The 21,917-nt window shown below is 37.5% G+C and overlaps 1 protein-coding gene across 14 annotated transcripts in view; it reads left to right on the top strand.

Moving 5' to 3' along the window:
* The first annotated feature begins 4,977 nt into the window (after positions 1-4,977).
* The window catches only part of ncam1a (neural cell adhesion molecule 1a), a 260,638-nt gene continuing 243,698 nt past the window's right edge, over positions 4,978-21,917 (top strand). For all 14 annotated transcript variants that reach the window (XM_067375696.1, XM_067375693.1, XM_067375692.1 and 11 more), the window contains exon 1: positions 4,978-5,115. In XM_067375696.1, coding sequence (XP_067231797.1) covers positions 5,064-5,115 — 52 coding nt within the window. In that variant the 5' untranslated portion in view covers positions 4,978-5,063. The remainder of the gene's footprint in view (positions 5,116-21,917) is intronic.

Below are 21,917 nucleotides of genomic sequence, written 5' to 3'. Positions count from 1 at the left end.
AATATGAGGGTGAGTAACAATAACATTTTCATCTTTTTGTGTAATATCCCTTTAAGATATTTTAATAGACAATGCAAAAGTTCGAATAGTGTTAGAAACACTGATATATTTTGAAAATGTTTCCTCTTTTAAGCTCGATATTGAGCGTGGATAAATAACAGATGGAAAGACTGAGAAGTTGAAAGCTGAGGCTACCCTGGAAAGGAGTAATTTTCTCTTTTAGGTGGATGGAAGACCAAGCAGATATTATGTAAATGTGAAGTCTTTACTTACACACACATCTCTTGTTTAATTTATTATAACAAATATTCATAAATATGACTTGACGTGAAGGAGGACAGATGCAGGAAATTGCACATGTTGATCTCTGACTGCTTAGGTTTCTTTAGTGCAAATCTATGGAGCTGCTGTAAATACATAATAATGGTAATGGTACACAAAACAACCTCTTCACTCTTACTTATTTAACCTTAAAAACACATGCATTGAGTGTAAAATGAGGATGGTTTAGTCTTAAAAAATAAATAAAAATAAACTTCATGGTTGCAGCTGTTACTTGCCATCCTCTGTGGCTGGCTTGTCAGTATTGTAATATTGTGGTTATCACAAGAACCCTAGGCCCATAGGCTGCTCTTAATCCTACACTTAAACATTTGTTGTATCTCTAATCTGTTTTCATTAATTTTCAGATTAAAAAGTGCTATACAATGATGGTTGTTCTTGCATATCTTCTGCCACCGTGAGGGCCTGACGTGTTGTGGACAATATATACTAAGTGTGAAACTTGTCCTGTCCACCACAGATTAGTTTGGTCTTCTCTTTCTAAGACTGGAGCATCTAATATGGAAACGCCACATTATCTTCTTTTTAAAACAATTTTCCTACTTCATTCCTACTTCCCGTGTTGCCTGTTTTGAGGCCCAAATATATTCTTCATCAAATATAGCAGATGTAACGAAGTATTACTTCAATTAGTACACAATTACAATTTTACAATATTTCCAAGCGATTGTCATTGCAAAAAATTTCAAAATATGTGCCTGAATGTTTGTCTGATCTAAAATGTTTCTTTAAATACATCCAAAAGTATCTGTCTGACTTGAGTTTTTTATGAGAAATGTCATCCACTAGTCTTGTTACTTGTAAGTGTAATTGATGTTGGCAACACTTTGAATGAATATGTTCGTTAATGGCTAGTGCATTACAAATGCATTTGTTTGACCAACATTCTATAGATTTTGAAAATTGACTTATGACAGATTTAAAATTGTTTATTTGTCTGATTTGGAAAGTTTTATCTTGTATCTAACATTTTATAAGTTGATCTTATGTTATGAGAAATGTGTTAGTCTTGACTGTGTATGATTGTTTCAATCAATAAAGGTGTAGTTGTTGGTAACACTTTAATTGTATACTGTATTGTACATAATAGCATTACAAAGCATTTGTGTCATCTAATCATCTAAATTAAGTTTATGAGTTTGTGAATGCATTGTTCTCTACCCTGACGAAATTTGACTATAAATTAAATTAACAACATTTTTACATCTTGTCTGTTTTATTTCAATTTTGTAGAATTACAAATGGATGGCAATGCTTAAAATTGTTGTATGAACATTAATTAGCAATGATAATTTTCAGTTACACTTATTGTGTTTAAATGATATGATTGTGTGTTAAAATTACCTTACACAATTTATGTGTTAAGATAGATCGCTAGACTGGGTAAACCCAGCCTGATCTGCCGGCGATTTGATTTTGCCCGGTAACTCAGTCTGGAAACCTGTACATTCATTTCTACTGCGTCTGTTACACTTTTGCGGGAACCAATCATAGACTGGCTTATCCACCTTGCTCGCTATTGGCAGGTATAACACGATGACGATAGAGGAGCGACGGCAAGCACGACCCTTCGCAAAAACCCGCCCCCCTTAGTTACTGTTGCTTTGTCCGACAAGCCGTGGCGCTGTCACGCCACACGCAGTGAAAAATACATCGCGGAGCAAAGAGGATACTGACCACATGTAGACAAACAAGACAAAGCAGGTTACTTGATATTAAACAAAGTCCCAGCTTTCAAACTGTGTAGTTTTTTAAGAAATTCAAGCAATAAAATCAGTTTTGTGGCTCTTTAATGTGTCGTGACCATGGTCGTGACAGATTGCTGTAGCACCTCAGATCAAGAGGCTCGTAAACCGGTCATCTCTTCCTACTAGTCCATTTATAGCATCAAATAAACATGAATGAGAATGAATGTTGTTTCAAACGGGGGAATATACAATTTTTTTTTTTTTTTTTTAAGTTTAACTCCACCAAGGTTAATCTTCTAACTCCTGCCTGCTTGTCGGACAAAATGGTGGATTCTGCGTTCTGATTGGTTAGATCGCTTGTCAATCAAACTCCCGGCGAAGGGTCAATTCCTTTTAGCCTCTCGACGATGCTGAATGACTTCTTTAGTTTAGCAAACAAATCGCTCGAGTGGGTGTAAATACCACTCACTTTGTTTTTTTTTTGCACAACCTGCAAAAATCGCTCGATGCCATTGCTGCTTCTGCAAACCACTGATCAATGCTACAAACCAATACAAACTAAACCTGTCTGGAGTTTTCGCCCCGCTCTGCAAAGTACGTCACACGGATCGTTGATCTGATTGGTTGAAGGACTATCCAATTGCGTGAATAATGCTCGTTGATCACGCCTCTTGTGCGCTAGAAAATACATACAAACTCTCCAGACCAGTGGTCTCAAACTGCCGGCCCGCGGGCCATTTACGGCCCGCCCACGCCCTCTACCCGGCCCGCAACTGATCTCAAAAATAAAACATAATCCGGCCTGCTAAATTATTATTATTATTATTATTATTATTATTCTCTAGTTACTACCTGTCTGATAAGCAAAGAAAAAGTCGCTGTTCTATGGGGCCATTCACATATCGCGTCACATTCGCCGCATTCTCCTTATTTCCAATAGAGTACTTGAGGGATGACGCGTTTTTGTAGGCCAACCCGGAAGTTAGTGGCGCACGGGTTCCCTCGGTTTAAATCCTATGCATTTTTCCCATAGACTTTTGGAAAATCACAGAAAATAAGCTCTGTGTTTAACAAAGGGTTATGACACTTACACGTTTTGTCTATCAAGATAATCTTTAAAACAACATAAATACATTTTGAAGCCTAAATAAAGTCGTCAGATATAAAAAGCTAACAGTAGGCTATAAACGGACTACATCACACCATGGTCGCGGATCGACATCACCACCACCAAGCTTCCTCAAACTTTATTTAAAAAACAACGTTATTTAAAAATATGTTCGCTGATTATGATCTGTGCTGTGTATGATTACTTATCCACTTTTTCATGAGAAATGCTGTCCAAATGTCCTGTTTATCATGATGACGTCTAAAGTCCCCGCCAAAGGAAGTAGTCCCTTTTAGCAATTTGTTAGCAACCGCCGTTTTTAAGACACATTAAAGGTTTAAAAAATTACAAGCGGGTTATAACTAGTGTGTTTTATGTCATAGATCAAAACGTGAAAATATTTAGAGGCTTTGTTAACCACAGACCTTATTTCAGGCAATTTAACAAAAACCCATAGACTTTACGGCGTTGGAACCGGAAGCCCTAAAATGCTAACTCGCTTCCAGGTTTTGCCTACAAAAATGCGTCATCCCTGAGGTACTCTATGCGCCATGCGCTTTCGCTCCAGTGGCGTCTCAACCGTGTCACTTCTATTATGAGCGCGCTTGCCTAAATTACAGTAAAAGCACTCGACTTTAAGTCACGGACATCAATTTAAAACACCAAAACGCGTCCGATGCAACCATTAAATGTTACTGATGCTCAAACGGCATCTTGGACAAATGTGTCTCAGCTGTGTGAGCAGAAGCGCTGCCAGGTGTCTGTCAAGAAACAGAAGAGTGTACATGTATTCAGGGATTGTATTTGTTCAGTATTTATTATTATTATTATTATTTATATTTTGGCAAAATAAAGTTGATATATATAGCTCCAGTTTTTTGTTTATTTCTGACCCCTCCACGCCACAAGTGTTGCTGGTTTTGTTCCTGAATTAATCATTTTTTTATTCCATGCACCTTGTTGGATGTGACAAGTTGTACCAGACTATTGCAATTAATAGTATTATATTAGTAGTATTATATAATTATATTACACTCTGTAACAATGAGAGAGACACTGCTGTTTACATTTAGTATGGTAAATAAAATATTTATAGTATAGGTATAAAATTTTAGTAGGCCTAATACATTTTTTTTAAATGTTGCACTTTCATGCGCTTGCATGTTAATATGGCCCTCCTATGAGGCGTCAATCACAGAAACGTTTGAGACCCCTGCTCCAGCCCAGTGTTCAATTTTAAATTGAGCTTGGTCTGGTGATAGCCAGACAAATGGTTCCTACATCTACTGTGTAAACTGTTAATTTGACACTATATGTGTTGTCCCTGAGCACACTCACCACATGTGTTAAAATTCTGCACAACATGTGTCATTTTTACTTTTTGCAGTGTTTTCCATGTTGCCCTCTTTTTTATTCTTGCAGTTGCTTGAGAGGTTAAAAGTACTGTGGTTAAAAATAGTACTGCCATACAGCACCACACATCGGCTTTATACTCGTTATTTGACTCTGGTGAGAGGAGGAAACAAAGCCTGCCTTTGAATACCGGTAACCATTGTCAAGTTTATAAGAATTCCTAATCCAAATAACCCCGGCGGTCCATGACGAGATTTTCCGAGCGCACCATCTGCTGTTTGTGATTTGCTGCGGCACCACACTGAATGAAGTTCGCGCACTATTTGATGCCCGTGTATCCAGCGCACTCAATATACGCTCGCGCCGGCGGATGAATTCGTGTATTGCGTGCTGCGGCTGTTGTCACTCATTCGCTGTGCTGCTCGGAGCGCATTCTGTGTCAACGGCTGAGGACCAATTCATGATATCACAGCAACCTGAAATAGGGACAAAGCATCGTAGTCATTTAGATATTTACTGAACCAACTCTCCCTATCTATTCTACACGGAGCCTACCTTTGGAAGAGATTGCAATGCTTCAGATAAGGGATCTCATTTGGACATTGCTTTTCTTTGGTTATGCAGGTAAGATGCACTTGTATCAGTTGCACTGTTAGACTGTATCCTTTCGCATCCTTGTTTTCCCCCGCTGTGTCCTCCACAGCTCATGAACAGATATAGTGCGTGTAAGGATGAGGATGCGATGTAGTTCGCGCTGGTTCATTCAGTGCTGGAACTGCCTCTGTTTATATCTAGCTATATCCGTTTCATAAAACAAACTCTGTTATTATCATCCCTGCCAAACTGGTACACGTTGCCAAACTGGCGCCAGTTATGTGGGATATGAAGTCTCGCATCTCTGTGTAAAAAAAGAACAGTAGGCTACTTTTAAGAGGTTATTCTTGACATTCTAAGTGCGCGAAATCGTGTTGTTTGTATGGTTGTGTGGACATTGCTGCGCATCGGCTCCTTTGAGATTTGTGTTGGGAGACAGAAAAAAACAACCAGCTGGTGTGTTGGGTAAACATATCTTCATCTTCGCAGTCACAATAGCCGACCAAAGTTGATTTTTTTTTTAAATGTGTTATTGTGTTTTCATCGCTGTGTTCATATTCGGGATGGTCGCTGTGGTGCTGATGCGCAGCTTAGAGCGCTCGTGTTGACTTTGAGCGGCGTGACCATCTCTTCATTACCCTTGGATGAGTTTATCCCTGTGGTTATCAGAATAGTTCAATAATAAAAAATAAAAAAATGAAAATGGTGTTATTGATTCACCCTCAAGTTGTTCCAAACGTGCCTGACTTACTTTCTTCAATGAAAGGCAGAGTCACAGACTCAGTCACTATTCAGTCTTATTGTATGGAAAAAGATGCAATGTAAGTGAACGGTGACTGAGGCTGTCAGTTCCTAATATTTTACCTAATACCTCCTTTTGTGTCCTACTGCAGAAAGTAAGTAGTCAAACGGGTTTGGAATAACATGAGGATGAGTAAATGGGTGAACTGTCCCTTTAAAGACTGAAGTCACACTTCTCATGCATGTATAATGAATGTCCAGGCTGTTTATAAGCAGGCCAGACAACCAATTAGAAAACCAAGTGAAAGTGTAATTTATGAGTACATGCATAAATAAGAATGATAAATGGAACCGTTCCAAAATGTTTCATTAGTTTATTCTGTAAATGATTTGAATGCATGGATGATCATTTCCAGCCAATCAGACACTAAGGCTTGGGCGGGAATGAATTATATTCTGACACCCCCCTCCCCCTTCCCTCCTCCCCCAACCCCCCACCCCCTCCTTCCCTCTCTCTCTCTTTTCAAAACAGAAGCTTTAGGATTGACATAATGCACATACATATTTGCTCACATACAGCATTTAAAGCTTAAAAATGCACTAAATAACAATGCAGCAGTCATATATCTCATACTGTTTGCCCAGATGTTTACAGACATTTTATTAGAACAAATCACATTTGTACTCACAGCAACATTTAGTACCAACATAGTGCAGTGGTTTTGTGACAGATTGGAATACAGATTTTGCAACAGTTATACATATTAATAGGATATACAATGTGAGCCCATTTATATATTTAGTCAAGTGCATGGTGAAATGGAATGGGGTTGTACAGTGATAGCCATTAGTGTTATGATTGTATGCATGATGCACAGGGATGATGTTATTTTATAGTCGGTGGTCCTGTCCCACTGGTTGCCCTTTTGTCGTGGCAGGACTTCACAAACCTCACAGCAGGTTTGAGGTTCCTCCTAGCAGCTGTGGGACTAGTGTGTCCTAGTGTTTTTGGCGGGTTATGGAAAGTGTCCTTAATTTGTGTGTAATTAGGGCAGGATGTTAAAAAGTCCAGTTCTGTTAGTCTGTACATGGTGATACTCTCCTTTTTTAAACCTGTGTCCTATTTGAAGAATGATGGAGTTTATGAAATTATCATTAATGTCTAGTGTTTTACTTTTAGTTACAGTACAGTTATAGTGTTGGGCGCATGTGTGGGTTTAAGCAATGCTGCTTTGAGGTGTAACGGTACTGAACACCTGCATCTGTCATTTTCTTTTTCTTTTCCTCTCCGCCACTCCTTATCTTTATATCAGTAAGTGATTGTTGTAGTGTAGAGGAACATACTGCTGACATGTTAATGTTGACAGAGAGCTGTTAGCGTGTGCTGAATAAAGATAAATACTCATAAGCCACAACACAAAAACTTTCTTCAGGCAGTGCTTCAACATATTAAAAGTCAAATAGGGAGTCTTAAATATCAGCCTCTGAAGTACTTTAAAAATAAATAAATGAAGTTTGGTGAGCTTTAAATATTGTACATGTCCGTGACCTCAAGAGGAAGGCAAAGTTGAAGATTAGTTAACACTTGAAGGAAAATAAAGAAACAATTGCAAGATGGTGAACATCTGGAAATCCTTCTTCTGTGGCGAGTTCAAAGCTAGTATGAAAGTACTGGGAGAGATTAAAATTACTTCGCTCTCCACTTTCCATCTTTTGGCTGAGTTACAGTTAAAGAGAAGAAGGGGAAAAAAACAAAAAAACAAAACTAATATATATAAAACTAATATATATATATATATATATATATATATATATATATATATATATATATATATATATATATATATATATTATATATATATATATATATATATATATATATATACTCAATATTTAGATTTTTTTGTACTGTCAGATTCCAGATTTGTCCTATCCTAACAAACAATACATCAATGGAAAGCTTATTTATTCAGCTTTCAGATGATTTATAAATAGTACACTTGACCAAAAAATTGACCCTTATGACTGGTTTTGTGGTCCGAGGTCACATTTATATTGTGGTTCACATGCATACCATAATTAAATCAACTGATTTCAACTCAAGGACATGTCTTCTTTATTGCACATTAATGATAGACTCTGCATTTTTATTTAAATATTTCCTAGAGAATGTAAGCCTGCTGAATGATGATTTGTTATAATAGAATTAATTTATCACTACTTTTAAAAGTCTCATTAAAATTGACTAGATATTTTATCTCTATGGGTAAGTGGTCCACCTCTGAACCTCTCCTCTCAGAAAAAAAGATTCAGAGTCCTTCTTTATGGGCATAACAGGGTGAATTTTATAGTGGTATTGCTTTACTAAGACTAAGGCCAATGAAAACATAACCATCAAATCAGAGCTGAAAGGAATTGTGATCTGGTAGAGCGATTTGCCCCCATGCTGTAGGATCTCTGGATGTTTCTCCTGATAAAAAAAACATTTAATGCTTTCATTCTGTACTGTTCACACTGTGACTCCTTATTGTAAAATGTATTAATTTTATTTTGCGCAAGCTGACTGAAATCCAATCATCCCAAATGTTCTCCAGTTGTTTTCCATTTTGTGCTGTTTGATAAAGATGGGCTGTCTATGCATATTAATCACTCTATGAAAGAGGCTCAGACTGATTTGCATTGTGTAAGCTCCGAAGGCGTCCTGTAGAGTGTTGGAGGGGAAAAAAAAGAAAAAAAAAGGGAGGGAAATGGGTTTGGTTTTGTCATGCTGAAAAGCCACCCCCTGATCCCTGCAGCCCATCTCTGAAAGGATTTCTCCTAATTCAAGTAGAAGGGCCTCCTAAAGTCGCGGGCTGAGAGGCAACTTTGAGGAGTGTAAACATTGTCTTACACCCCCCACATTTTATACCAGAAACACAACTCTTTGCCTCTCTTCCTTTCTGCCTTGCTTGCTCTTGTTGACTTGTGGAAGTGTGTTGTTTCTGTACCGCTAATGGCACCCAGCAGAATTGTTAAAATAATTACTGTTTTCACACAACTTACAAACACTCTGCCCATCTGCTATTTCTCAAACAAATACATGGCCAAAATTCACTCCATTGGATGAATCAATAAGTACATTTAAATGCACATTGATCTAGATTTTTGCATTGTTGAAACATGGTTGAATCTGCATACAAACCCGATTCCAAAAAAGTTGGGACACTTTACAAATTGTGAATAAAAAAGGAATGTAATAATTTACAAATCTCATAAACTTATATTTTATTCACAATAGAATATAGATAACATATCAAATGTTGAAAGTGAGACATTTTGAAATGTCATGCCAAATATTGGCTCATTTTGGATTTCATGAGAGCTACACATTCCAAAAAAGTTGGGACAGGTAGCAATAAGAAGCCGGAAAAGTTACATGTACATATAAGGAACAGCTGGAGGACTTATTTGAAACTTATTAGGTCAATTGGCAACATGATTGGGTATAAAAAGAGCCTCTCAGAGTGGCAGTGTCTCTCAGAAGTCAAGATGGGCAGAGGATCACCAATTTCCCCAATGCTGCAGCAAAAAATAGTGGAGCAATATTAGAAAGGAGTTTCTCAGAGAAGAATTGCAAAGTGTTTGAAGTTATCATCATCTACAGTGCGTAATATCATCCAAAGATTCAGAGAATCCGGAACAATCTCTGTGCGTAAGGGTCAAGGCCGGAAAACCATACTGGATGCCCGTGATCTTTGGGCCCTTAGACGGCACTTTATCACATACAGGAATGCTACTGTAATGGAAATCACAACATGGGCTCAGGAATACTTCCAGAAAACATTGTCGTGAACTCAATCCACCGTACCATTCACTGTTGCCTGCTAAAACTCTATAGGTCAAAAAAGAAGCCATATCTAAACATGATCCAGAAGTGCAGGCATTTTCTTTGGGCCAAGGCTCATTTAAAATGGACTGTGGCAAAGTGGAAAACTGTTCTGGGGTCAGACGAATAAAAATTTGAAGTTCTTTTTGGAAAACTGGGACGCCATGTCATCCGGACTAAAGAGGACAAGGACAACCCAAGTTGTTATCAGCGCTCAGTTCAGAAGCCTGCATTTCTGATGGTATGGGGTTCCATGAGTGCATGAGTGGCATGGGCAGCTTACACATCTGGAAAGGCACCATCAATGCTGAAAGGTATATCCAAGTTCTAGAATAACATATGCTCCCATCCAGACGACGTCTCTTCCAGGGAAGACCTTGAATTTTCCAACATGACAATGCGAGACCACATACTGCATCAATTACAACATCATGGCTGCATAGAAGAAGGATGCGGGTACTGAAATGGCCAGCCTGCAGTCCTGATCTTTCACCCATAGAAAACATTTGACGCATCACAAAGAGGAAGATGTGACAAAGAAGACCTAAGACAGTTGAGCAACTAGAAGCCTGTATTAGACAAGAATGGGACAACATTCCTATTCCTAAACTTGAGCAACGTGTCTCCTTAGTCCCCAGACGTTTGCAGACTGTTATAAAAAGAAGAGGGGATGCCACACAGTGGTAAAAATGGCCTTGTCCCAACTTTTTTAAGATGTGTTGATGCCATGAAATTTAAAATCAACTTATTTTTCCCTTAAAATGATACATTTTCTCAGTTTAAACATTTGATATGTCATCTATGTTGTATTCTGTATAAAATATTGACATTTGAAACTTCCACATCATTGCATTCTGTTTTTATTCACAATTTGTACAGTGTCCCAACTTTTTTTGGAATCAGGTTTGTACATCCAGGAGAGCCTGTGCTAGCTGGGAAACTGCCACTGAGATGAATGAGAACTCTAATGTATGGCTTTCTCCAAGTATTATAGACTTCCTTGGCTCAAACAAGCAGATTGCAGTTCTGTTTGGTGTCTCCAGGGGCGCAGAAATTACACTCTTCACCTTTAAGGTACAGCTTGAAAGTCCCTTAATCCCATTGAATGACTCATCTGTTATGATGTAATGCGTAGCAATGGCCATGACATCATCAAAAGGTGACTGGGTTATAATATAGACTACTGTATTTGAATGCACCATGGTTGGTTCTTCTGCATGATGCATTATTTTTGATTTCTAGAGTTTTAGTCTTGTAAAAATGATTTGTAATATAATAACGTGCATTCTGCTGAACTTTAAACATTGGTCTAGCTATTCTGTAGGCTTTTATAATGGTAATAACATTCAGATGTTGCCTTCCAGAGACATTCATATCCAAGATTCAGCTTCATTGTACCCCACTTCAAGGAATTTGGAGTAGATTTCCGGTTAAAACCACCAAAAACAAAGTCTGCGCATACTTTGAGTTCCTTACCACACTTCCACTTACCACACCGTGTTCAAACAAAAGCAGCTCAAAGCACTTTCACAAGGTTACGGTTTCCCTCTATTTGTGGTAAACTGAATAATTATAGAACTATTTTCACAGCTTTATCCATTCAGAGTCAACCACTTTAGTGAATGTCACAATGAGATGAGGTAAAAGTTTTGTTCTAATTTTGTTATACCAAATTAATGCAAAAACAAAGCTTCAAAATGTGATGGAACCCATTTGATTTTAAGCAGTTAGTAGCTCAAAACATTACCTAAATGTGGCATAATAGCCTTCACGTGATCATATTATGTTTCTACCATTTCTTTCTTTTGCCAGAGCTGATGTGTTAGATAAAAGTGCTTGTGTAATGATGATGCAGAAGCAAATGAACACATGGTACCATGATGCAGTCAGATGTAATACTGAATAGAATATGTGAGCACAGTGAAGAGAACCAGCACATTGAAATAGGTCAAAACCTTGACATTAAATTAAATGAAACAAACTTTTAGTATGTGATGTCACTTTTCAGTCCACGTTCAAAAGTTACTTACTACTCTGTAATAAATGATCACTTTTATTCAACAAGGACACATTCAATTGAACAAAAGTGACAGTAAATACATTCATGATGTTACATTTGATGTTAGTTTTTCATCAAAGAATCTTAAAGGTGCCCTAGAATCAAAAATTTTATTTACCTTGGCATAGTTAAATAACAAGAGTTCAGTACATGGAAATGACATACAGTGAGTCTCAAACACCATTGTTTCCTCCTTCTTATGTAAATCTCATTTGTTTAAAAGACCTCCGAAAAACAGGCGAATCTCAACATAACACCGACTGTGATGCAACAGTCGGGGTGTACACCCCCAATATTTGCATACGCCAGCCCATGTTCAAGGCATTAGACAAGGGCAGGCAGTATTAAAACAGTTCATGTGACCACAGAAAAACCAAAAAACAAATGCGCCAAAAAAAACCAAAAACAAAATAACTTTAGACAATATCTAGTGATAGCCGATTTCAAAACACCGCTTCATGAAGTTTCAAAGCTTTATGAATTTTTTGTTTCGAATCAGTGGTTTGGAGTGTGTATCAAACTGCCAAAGTCACGCCCCCCAGTGGTGAACCGTTGAAATTTCAAAACTCTTATGACGTAACGAAGCCTCGTTTACTGAAATCATGTTACTTTGGCAGTTTGATACACGCTCCGAACCACTGATTCGAAACAAAAGATTCATAAAGCTTTGGGTTTTATTTTTCTGAAAAAAAAAAGAAAAAAATGCTACTGCTAAATGGACACAACTCTTTAAGTGTTCTTAGTGGGAGTTATGACTCAAAGATGTTTTTAAATCACAACATTTAACTGATGTTAATAATGAATTGTTTGCATGTGGAAGACCCATGGTCCCTTCAAAAAGAACATTCTGGAAACCCTGCAAGCACTGGCCTAAATTTGAAGAATAATAACCTGAGAAGAGACAAAAGAGTGAGTGCAGGGGGGTTGGAGGGCCAAAGTAAAAGAGCAAATACAAAGACAGTAGCTTTGTATTAGAAATATGGCTTGAAGTCCAAATAAAGCAGTGTGATATGAATATTTTTAGCACATTTCAGCCTTAATTTTCTTTTGAAATCTAAAAATATCATCTCCCTGTGTTTCCTGTCTGGTTGAGTGCTTTAGGTTGGACAAGGCTGCTTTTATGTCTCCCACTGCTTATCAAAAGCAGTATTACATCTGATTCTGCCACAGGCGTGCTGATGTAATCAGATCAGACAAACCTGATTCTAATTTAAACTGCAGAGATTTTACAGCCTTCAGGCGTGTGCTTAATTCACAGACCACCATTCATTGCAAATGCATACGACATTGTAGTACTACTGCAACCGCTCTCATTATTAACCGATGTTACTGAGCTCTAAACTACACGCATCCACATTTTTTCTCTCATAGGCATCAACACAGTAAATGTGATGGCATAACTGATGAATCCACATGGAAAAGAGCATTCTGGTCTCCTGGGCATGTTGCAAGAAAGTACCATATTTCAAGCACAAATACTTTTCTGCCAAGATGCTTTTTTGAGAGTTGTGGTCAGTTTATTGGCAAGCTCGATCCATTGCATTGTTGCCCATGTAGATTTCTCGAGGGGGGACGAATATGTCTTCTCTCAGTTGTGTTGTTGAAAACCTCTGTGCTTTGACTGAATTCTCAAAGCTTTGATTTGCATGTTTGTATCCATAAATCTATTCCCAGGTTGCAAATGTAGTAATACATGGCCTTGACATTTGATTTGCTACTTGTATGAAATTGTAGAAAGAGACTCGGGGCATTCAGAGCGGTTCCAGTGTGCGGTAATTCATTTCCCGCCAACAGTTTCCCTGCACAAAGCCATGTGGCTGTTGACATAATCAATTGCTCCCATAGTTGGCAATTCAGTTGAATATGGAGAGTCTGATGTCGCCACTGTGATTGCCTTCTCACCTTTGATTGCTTTTCCTGTGCTTTCGTTGTTCTCGTCATCCATCTTTCCTTTCACCTGAATCACAGCCAGACCAAAGTGTTCCTGCTTCAATACCATTGTTGGGAAAGCTGCTTTGAAACTGTAGTTTGCCAAACTATAAGCTACACATTATTTAAACAGAGTGTCTATTTACACCAAGTGCAAATAGCATCTCTTGTTGGCAAATGCTATTTACACTAGCTCCTCCCACCAATGTCTGGTTGGGCCACTCAAGTTTTTAAAAAGACGCGGCGAATTCAACGTCTTCAGTGGCACAGTAGTAGCGAGTAAAGCCCGGGATGCACTGCATGATTTTGGCTGTCCCAGACGAAAGATTGCCATCGTGAAACAATCGTGCCGATTTCTGTGATCGTGGCTCTTAATCGGTGGTCCTATGTCGTACAGTGAGAGAGGTTCAAAGACGGATGTTTTCCAGGTTTTGTGACCAAAGATAGCCTACAATAGTTTTCTGACAGTGTCAGAAATTCAGCATGATCAACGCACAGTGTGTTTGCTGCTACAACCTACGTCTACTGACCAGCCAATAAAAATGCGACATGAAATCAAAGCAACATGGCACTAAAACTTAAAACTGCTTACATCAAGCTCTTTTCTCTTCTTCTTTCACCACTTCCTTTTTATTTTCAGCGCACAGAAAATCTACAACTGCCAAAGTGTGATTCAACATGGTCTTTTTGTTTACCACTAGCGCATGCTGATGACATTTTATTCTTCTATAGAAACTTGCATCGTAGCCTACGAGTCAACAGGTGTCATCATCGTACAGTCTACATGCATGTCGTGCCCAAGTATAATAGATCCATGTCGCACAGTGTGATTTGTAGTGATCTTATAGGATTGCTAAAATCGTACAGTGTATGCAGGCTTAAGGCTCCCAGTCCTTGCTTTTAACGCGATCGACGCCAGTTCCAATCCGCCTTTTGCCCAGCTCACTCTTCTCCATTTTCCCATCACATATCACATCAGAAAGGCATTTATTTTCAATAAAAATGAAAATAATGTTCTAAAAGTGGAATTAAACTGCCTCTGCAAAAGGCAGCATCCATTTAATAATTTTAATAAATATAATCATTTACATTCTGTGATATTGTTACATCCTGTTAATGTACAAAAATATTGAGGTGCAAATAGTATCTGCCAATATAAAGTATAGATAGCATTAATTTACTATTTACTCATATTGCAAAGAACTGATACTTTTACATTGTGTAAATATAATCTTCTAGAATCTATCTCTTAGAATCTATCTATTTTCACCTAGTGTAAATTGCATATCGCTAAGAAAATGCTGCTATTGTCACTTAGTGTAAATAGAATATATTACTATTTTCACTTAGGGTATGTTTACACAACAGCGATATGGTTAAAACGCAGAAGTTTTTCCACGTAAAGACGACACCATTGTCAAAACGATACCCATTCTTACGAATCCGTTAAAATGACTAAAAATACTGTATTCTGCTGGCAGGACATTAGATGGCGATGAAACACTATATACTGAACATGTAATGCGCATGTGCATGACGCCATTGTTTTCACAGATTTACATTTTTGTTGTTTATATGGAGACCATTTTCAAAAACTTGCACTTTGAAATCTGTTTTCAAAAGTTTGCATTTTCAGGCCACCAAAATGTTGTCGTGTAAATGAATGGCCAAAATGCATAAAAAGTTTTCTCAAATTAATCTGTGATTTTGATAGAGCATTGACTAATTAACTGTGCAGTATTTTGCTGCATTAGTTGTTGAAAAAGTATATTATTACTGTCAAAGCTGCTACTTTTTTTTCTTTGAAGTAACTGAGTTATTGTTATACTACTGAAAAATGTTGTTGCTTTGCTGCTTTTTAGTCAGTTACTCCCCATCAATGTAAAATAGGATTCAGTGTTAGTGAAAGAGGCAAGTTCAATCTTACAGTAGTTGCTGTTTTTGAAAGAAAAAAAAAAATTGGTCAATAGGTTTGTTTCTTTGATTACAAGGCCACTGAGGAATAGACTTGATGCGTGCTGCCATACATCCATAATATTTACCCCATTAATCTTGGCCTTGGGCTAAAAACAAGCAGGGTGATTTATTCATCCATCCTTTCATCCTGTCTTCTTGTTTTGATAGGATGCAGGAATGGGGCCTGCTGAGAGACTAACTCCTGTAAAAGTCACTGTCTTTTCCAAGGAGTTTAGAGGTTTTAGGTGATAAAGAACAAAAATAGTCTTCTCTTCCTTTGACTCGGCTGGATCGTAGTGCTCTGAGCAACAAAGGTTAAAGATTTAAGCAAAAAAGAAAAAGAGTGTCTGCTTTCTCAACACGGTCATTTTTCTTACTCCCCTTGATCATGGATGTATGAAATTACCTTCGCTGTGTATGGAAACATTACTGTGGATTATGTATTCTGAAAAGATGTTTTCATAACAAGGGTTTACATTCTTGCATGTATCCAGTGGGCTACAGTAGCTGAAGGGGCATCTGTAAGATCACTGGCGCAAACTCCTGGGTTTGAACATCTGTTTAGGTTTTAAGAACAAAGGAAAGAGAAGCCAGAGATAACCGATGTATGTTCTCAGTTCTGGCAGCAATGCATACCTCTTCTGAAGCAAGCATTCTTAAGGAGCCAGAAATAGGGTCTAGGTTTTGTTTCACTGTATTTTATTTTTAAAAGGGATAGTTCACTCAAAAATGAAAATTCTCGTTATTTACTCCCTCCTGTCATTACAAAACTCTCATCCGGGTCACGGCACCAATGTAATCCCTCCGGTTCTACTTGGACCACTCTGAGCAGCGTTTCTGATTTGAAAATTAGATATTATTTATTTATTTTGGATAGGCATAAGGTAAGAACAAATGTCCTCTAACCATTTCTGACTTTTAAAAGTGCATTTTTCAATTTTATTTATTTATTTTTTTTTACATTTCAGTTTGAAATGTCAGATGCCAGTAGGTCCTTACTTCAGGACTAATGTGATATTTAAAAAATATACTACAGTACTTTAAAAACTACTTTCCAAGTATTAAAGATGTGTCCTATCATAGCTTAGACAGCACAGAAGGCAGGTGGTCTCATGTATTGAGCTGATTATTTTTAAACTTGGTCCAGGTGGGGAAAATCTATGACGATTGAAAACAATTTAGTGCAACATCAATGGATGTGCAGCAGATTGCTGTAAAGGCTGAAGGAGGTGATTGTTGATCTTTGTATCTAGGGGGCCTCATTTGTTTGTCTGTCTCTGGCTGGGACAGATGGTGTGGAGTGGCTGCAATGTAGAGTCGTGTCAGTAGAGTAACAACTGTGAGTTTAGTGCTATTCACCTCATCTCTGAAGCATGCTGTTGAGAGGAAGGCACAGAGCAACATTCGTTTTAACCTTCCCGTGGTGCATAAACAAGGCCGTCAAACAGGTGCTCTGGTCTAAAATGTATTGCCCATTCAAATTTTTTTCACTTCTGCACCTGGTGTATCATCATACAGACAGAATTTGAAAGGAATAGTTCAAACAAAAATTACTATTCTGTAATTATTTACTCACCAAACTTTTTTTGATTTTTTTAAAATGCATTTTTTTGGTGGAATACAAAAGGAACAACATGAGAGTGAGGTAATAATGACAGTTTTATAAATAAAATAAAATGAACTGTTTAACTATTTATTTATTTATAATATTCTGTCACTATTTACTTACCAAATGTTGTTGATGATATTGAGTGAGTGAATAATTACGGTTTTGTAAATAAAATAAACTATTTATTTATTTATTTATTTTCTGTCACTATTTACTCAGGAAATTTGTTTTATGATTTTTTGTTTTGTTTTGTTTTGTTTATTTTTTTGGAGGAATACTCTGTGCCTTTTGTATTCCTCCATAAAATAAACAAAATGAAAAAACAAACAAACAAACAAACATCAAAAAATATTTGTTAAGTAAATAGTGACAATAACTAACTAACTAACTAAATAAATAAATAAGTAAGTAAATACATACATAGTTTATTATGTACTCTCATATTGTTTCATTTGTGAGTAAATAACAGTTCCCTTTCGTGGGAACTATCGACGCTACGGGTTCCCATCACGTCATTCGACGTAGCGTCTCGTTCCCTTACTCAGGGATCAGGGGTTACATCTGTAACCCGAGACGTTTCTAAATAAAAAATAAAAAACTATTTGTTTGTTTATTTATTTAGTTGTTCTTGTTAAATATTTTTCATTTTAGGTAAAACTATTTCTTTCAGGACCCAAATATTTTCTTCCACTTTTAGTTGCCTTACCTGCTACAATTATTGTAATACCAAATAGTCTGAAGAAAGCATCTCTGTTTTGTCTCTTAGATATGCAACAATTATCACTGCCCTATCACTGAAACCCTAGCTTGGTTTGAGACAGCTGTAATCTCTGTTTTACACAATCTCCACATCCAGAAGCCATGGAACCTTCATTAATCATTCTATTAGAACTGTAAATTACAACTAGAACGAACAGTAAAGATCATAGAAAATAGCAGCCTTAGGAAGTAAGTGAAGTGAGTTTCTCAAAGGGCTTCTGCTGGGTTGATCACACCCGCCATAGTCGGTGAGAATCCAACGTTTGTCGGGTGTGGCAGCAGATGCGGCATGGCCGGCTTCCCATGGGCAGGCAGTTTTGACGGCCTCTCATTAGAAGAGCTGCTCCTATTGTTTATGGATCCTAATGAGCATCACAGCGAGCAGCCAGGGAAACAAAGAGGAGAGGCATGGAAAACACAGACCTTGCCGTCAGAACAGAGCATGTCTACTCTTCCAGAGGACCGAGTGCACAGCTTCACCCTGGCTTTTGTGAGAATGAAGGCTCCTCATGGCTCTCTAGATCTCACCGTCTCATTACTGTTATTGGGAAAGACAGTCTCCAGACAGTATTTTTGCCCAAGATGTGGAAAAGCCTTAATTAGTTCCCTTTCTAACATGCTTATGCACCTCGGTGATGTCCAACAGCGACTTCAAAACCGTGTCTGATATACACAAATATAGTCAGGAGGCGGACACAATTCCTGCAGTAATTAGTTTGTTTTAAACCCAACAAACAAGCACTCTTTTTAAGCTGAAATAAATGTTTAATGTCTTTTGTTCTTCTCTGGAGACAGATTTGAGGAGGCAGTGAGATTATGGGGACAAGCAAAGACCGATTCAATAAGATAGAATGCATGTAATTTGGAGAAGTGACTTTTTGACAGCTATGTTAGAGGTTTGGGTGAGTTTTGTTACTGCAGCTTAATTGAGAACGCATAAAACACTGACCAAGGCAGTCAGCCGTAGTGCGTGACTGATTAATGCTATCAAATATTTTGCAGCCTCTAAGGGAACAACTGGTATTACAAGAATTGGAGAGTAGGGAATATATTCACAATGTTTTTATTTTAAATAACAAACAACATTATGAATATTGGGAGGGTTTTAATGCACTTATATAAGGCCATAATTGTCCTAAAGAGTGTTTTATTAGATTTGTTTTGTGATCTGTCCTCATCTTGACAAAACCGTTGATAAGTTTGAATTAGTACAAACTATTTCACATCGATTCAACTCTGATTCTGATTGATTTGAAAAAAAAATGTTGAGAAATGTTCATTTCTATCAAAAAGTTCTATTAAAATATTATATTTTATATATATATATATAAAAATATGACCAAAGACTATAGAATAACATAACATATGACATGTCACTCGTATTGTTTTGAATGGGAGAAAGTGGAACACACAATATGGCGGAATTAGTCCCGCCTTCAAAATAAGAACCAATTGCCGATTGGTAAAGTCATCGCGTCACTGCAGCAGCCGTTAGAATCTCCATTTCCTATAGAAACAGTCAGATGCACACTTCCTATAAAGAAGGCATGCGTATGCACATTAGCTTGAGCCAGTCTGAAAAATACAGTTTTTTGTAATGATTCGAGCGTTTAGAAACCAAATTTATGAGACAGTAGTTGTCAGATTTCATTGGTGAATTCAATTATGAAACTTAATCGAAAGCTTGGCCAACAGCTTTGGGAAGCTTTGATGTTTCCCCATTCAAAGAGATAGGAACTGCACTTGCATGCCCAAGAGGTGTTTCAAAGATGGCCGCCGAGTGAAATGACTTGTCTTAAAGGGACTTTGTATATACTGATACTGATATCTATATCACCCAGCTGGAGAGCCTGTTTTTGTATTAGGTTTCAAAGTGATTCATGATATGATCATCATTATTCTATTATTCATTACAGCATTTCATCCATAAGCCCTTTAAGGTGCCAAATGAAATTTAGCCACTAACAAAATTGTTGATTTGGCCGTCTGGCTGCAATGCGTCTGGGAAATCTGTCTTGTGCATAGACCAGATGACCTTATGGTCAGAACTGCCCATCTACTGTGAGATTGAAAAGAGTCTGTGTAGGTATTAGGTTTCTGGGCAACAGAGTGACAGACAGCTGTGCATTTCTTTGTAATGGAGGGTATGCAGATAAAAGGCAAATGTCGAGGGGCGGGTGAGAGAGGGACCAAGGGCTCAGGGTATGGATGCAGCTGTGTTTGAACACTCACATTACTGTTTCATCACTGAGAAGACTCCACCAGAAGAAAAGTTCACTTTTCTCAGTGCATTGTTCTTGGGCTCATTTGAAATGCATTGTGAAGTTTTCTAGGAATCTTGATATTGGATTTTGAAGAGACCGATCACTAAGGTGAAAAAAATATGTTTTCTACAAAATTACTTATTTACAATTGTTATTATTATTATGGTTTTTTTTTTTTTTTTACAGATTATCCACCATATTGGAGATGTGCCGATGGGATTTTCATATATCTCCATTATTCAATCCAGTAGTGCTCAAACTTGTATTTGGAAGTCCACCATTTCATTGAGTTTATCTCCAACCTGCTTCTAAAGACCTGGACTGTGTCTGAAATTGCCCCCTATACCCTCATTCGCTATTCCCCATTAGTCCACTAATATTGTTCACTTCAGGGAGTGAATGAAAACAAATGAGTGAATTCGGCCACTGAGTGAGTCGGAAGGGATGCAGATTTTGCATAGTTTGTGCTTGCCTTGTCGTTTAAACTTAGCAAACTGGCAGCTCCAGCAGTAAGATGAAAAGATTTATCTTGAACTCTGTCATGGAAACTATGTATAAACCTTAATTAAACAATTTAATAATCAATTGAAAAGAAATTTAAACCTGTATGATATTTCGCTGGTGGATGGATGATTCACCTGTTGGCGCCATTTTCTGGTCAGGTGAGAATTCATTTGACGCGTGACTCTCAAGCCCAAAGTATACTTTATACTTTAAAGTATATGTTTTTTTACGTGCTAGCGTACCAACACAGTCAGAAACACAGCCTTGCAAAGTATACTTCATTTGACTCGTACGCGTAGGCGTTCAGCACATGCACAGTTTTGAGCAATCTCTTACCACGAGTTACAATCCATGTAAATATCTTTGTATACTTTCATGCTAGAGTTGTACAAATGAGGGTACTTTCCAACCTTTCGCACAATCTCTCGTCTATGTAGGTCTCCATTGTTGCTGTAACTTGCATGCTTTCCGGTCTGGTCTGTTTATGCAGTATTTCTTCGACTAGTTTGTGAATTGATTCCCAGGGCCTGGTTGCCACCTTGTGGATAAACTAATTACTGCAAAAAAAAAAAAAAAAAAAAAAAAAAAATATATATATATATATATATATATATATATATATATATATATATATATATATATATATATATATATATATATATATATATATGCATGTACGACCTGCGCATACAAGTACGTGGTGCGCGGTTAGAAAAATCTGGCGGGACTCTAGTCGTTGAGCGTACATCGGTTGTATACTCATTATAGCTTTGCATTGTGAGATTGAATGAGTGTACTTGATAACGTCCACTGTGGTTTTGGACATCACTACAAATGGCTGTCACCTCAAATAGTGCCTTATTTAAGGGTACAGGGGGTGATTTTGGACACAGCCCTTGATTACCCGGTTCAGGTGTATTTAATGTTTGAAAATGAACTCCTTAGTTTGAACTGTTGGCCTCCAAGATTGTGCGCTCATGATTCAATGAAAATAACAAAATATGCATTAAAGTGAGTGTTAGATAAAATAATTTGGAGATCAAGTATTTCAAAAAGATCTTTTCAGGTTGAGCAATCTAGCACAGAAAAGCAGGTATACCTGGGTACCAATGACTAGACAGACACATAAAGTGCAGTTCAATCATG

Source organism: Chanodichthys erythropterus, chromosome 22 (genome assembly GCF_024489055.1).
Source record: "Chanodichthys erythropterus isolate Z2021 chromosome 22, ASM2448905v1, whole genome shotgun sequence".
NCBI lineage: Eukaryota > Metazoa > Chordata > Actinopteri > Cypriniformes > Xenocyprididae > Chanodichthys > Chanodichthys erythropterus.
Note: the sequence above shows the minus strand (reverse complement) of the source record. Positions and strands in the feature narration are given on the sequence as shown.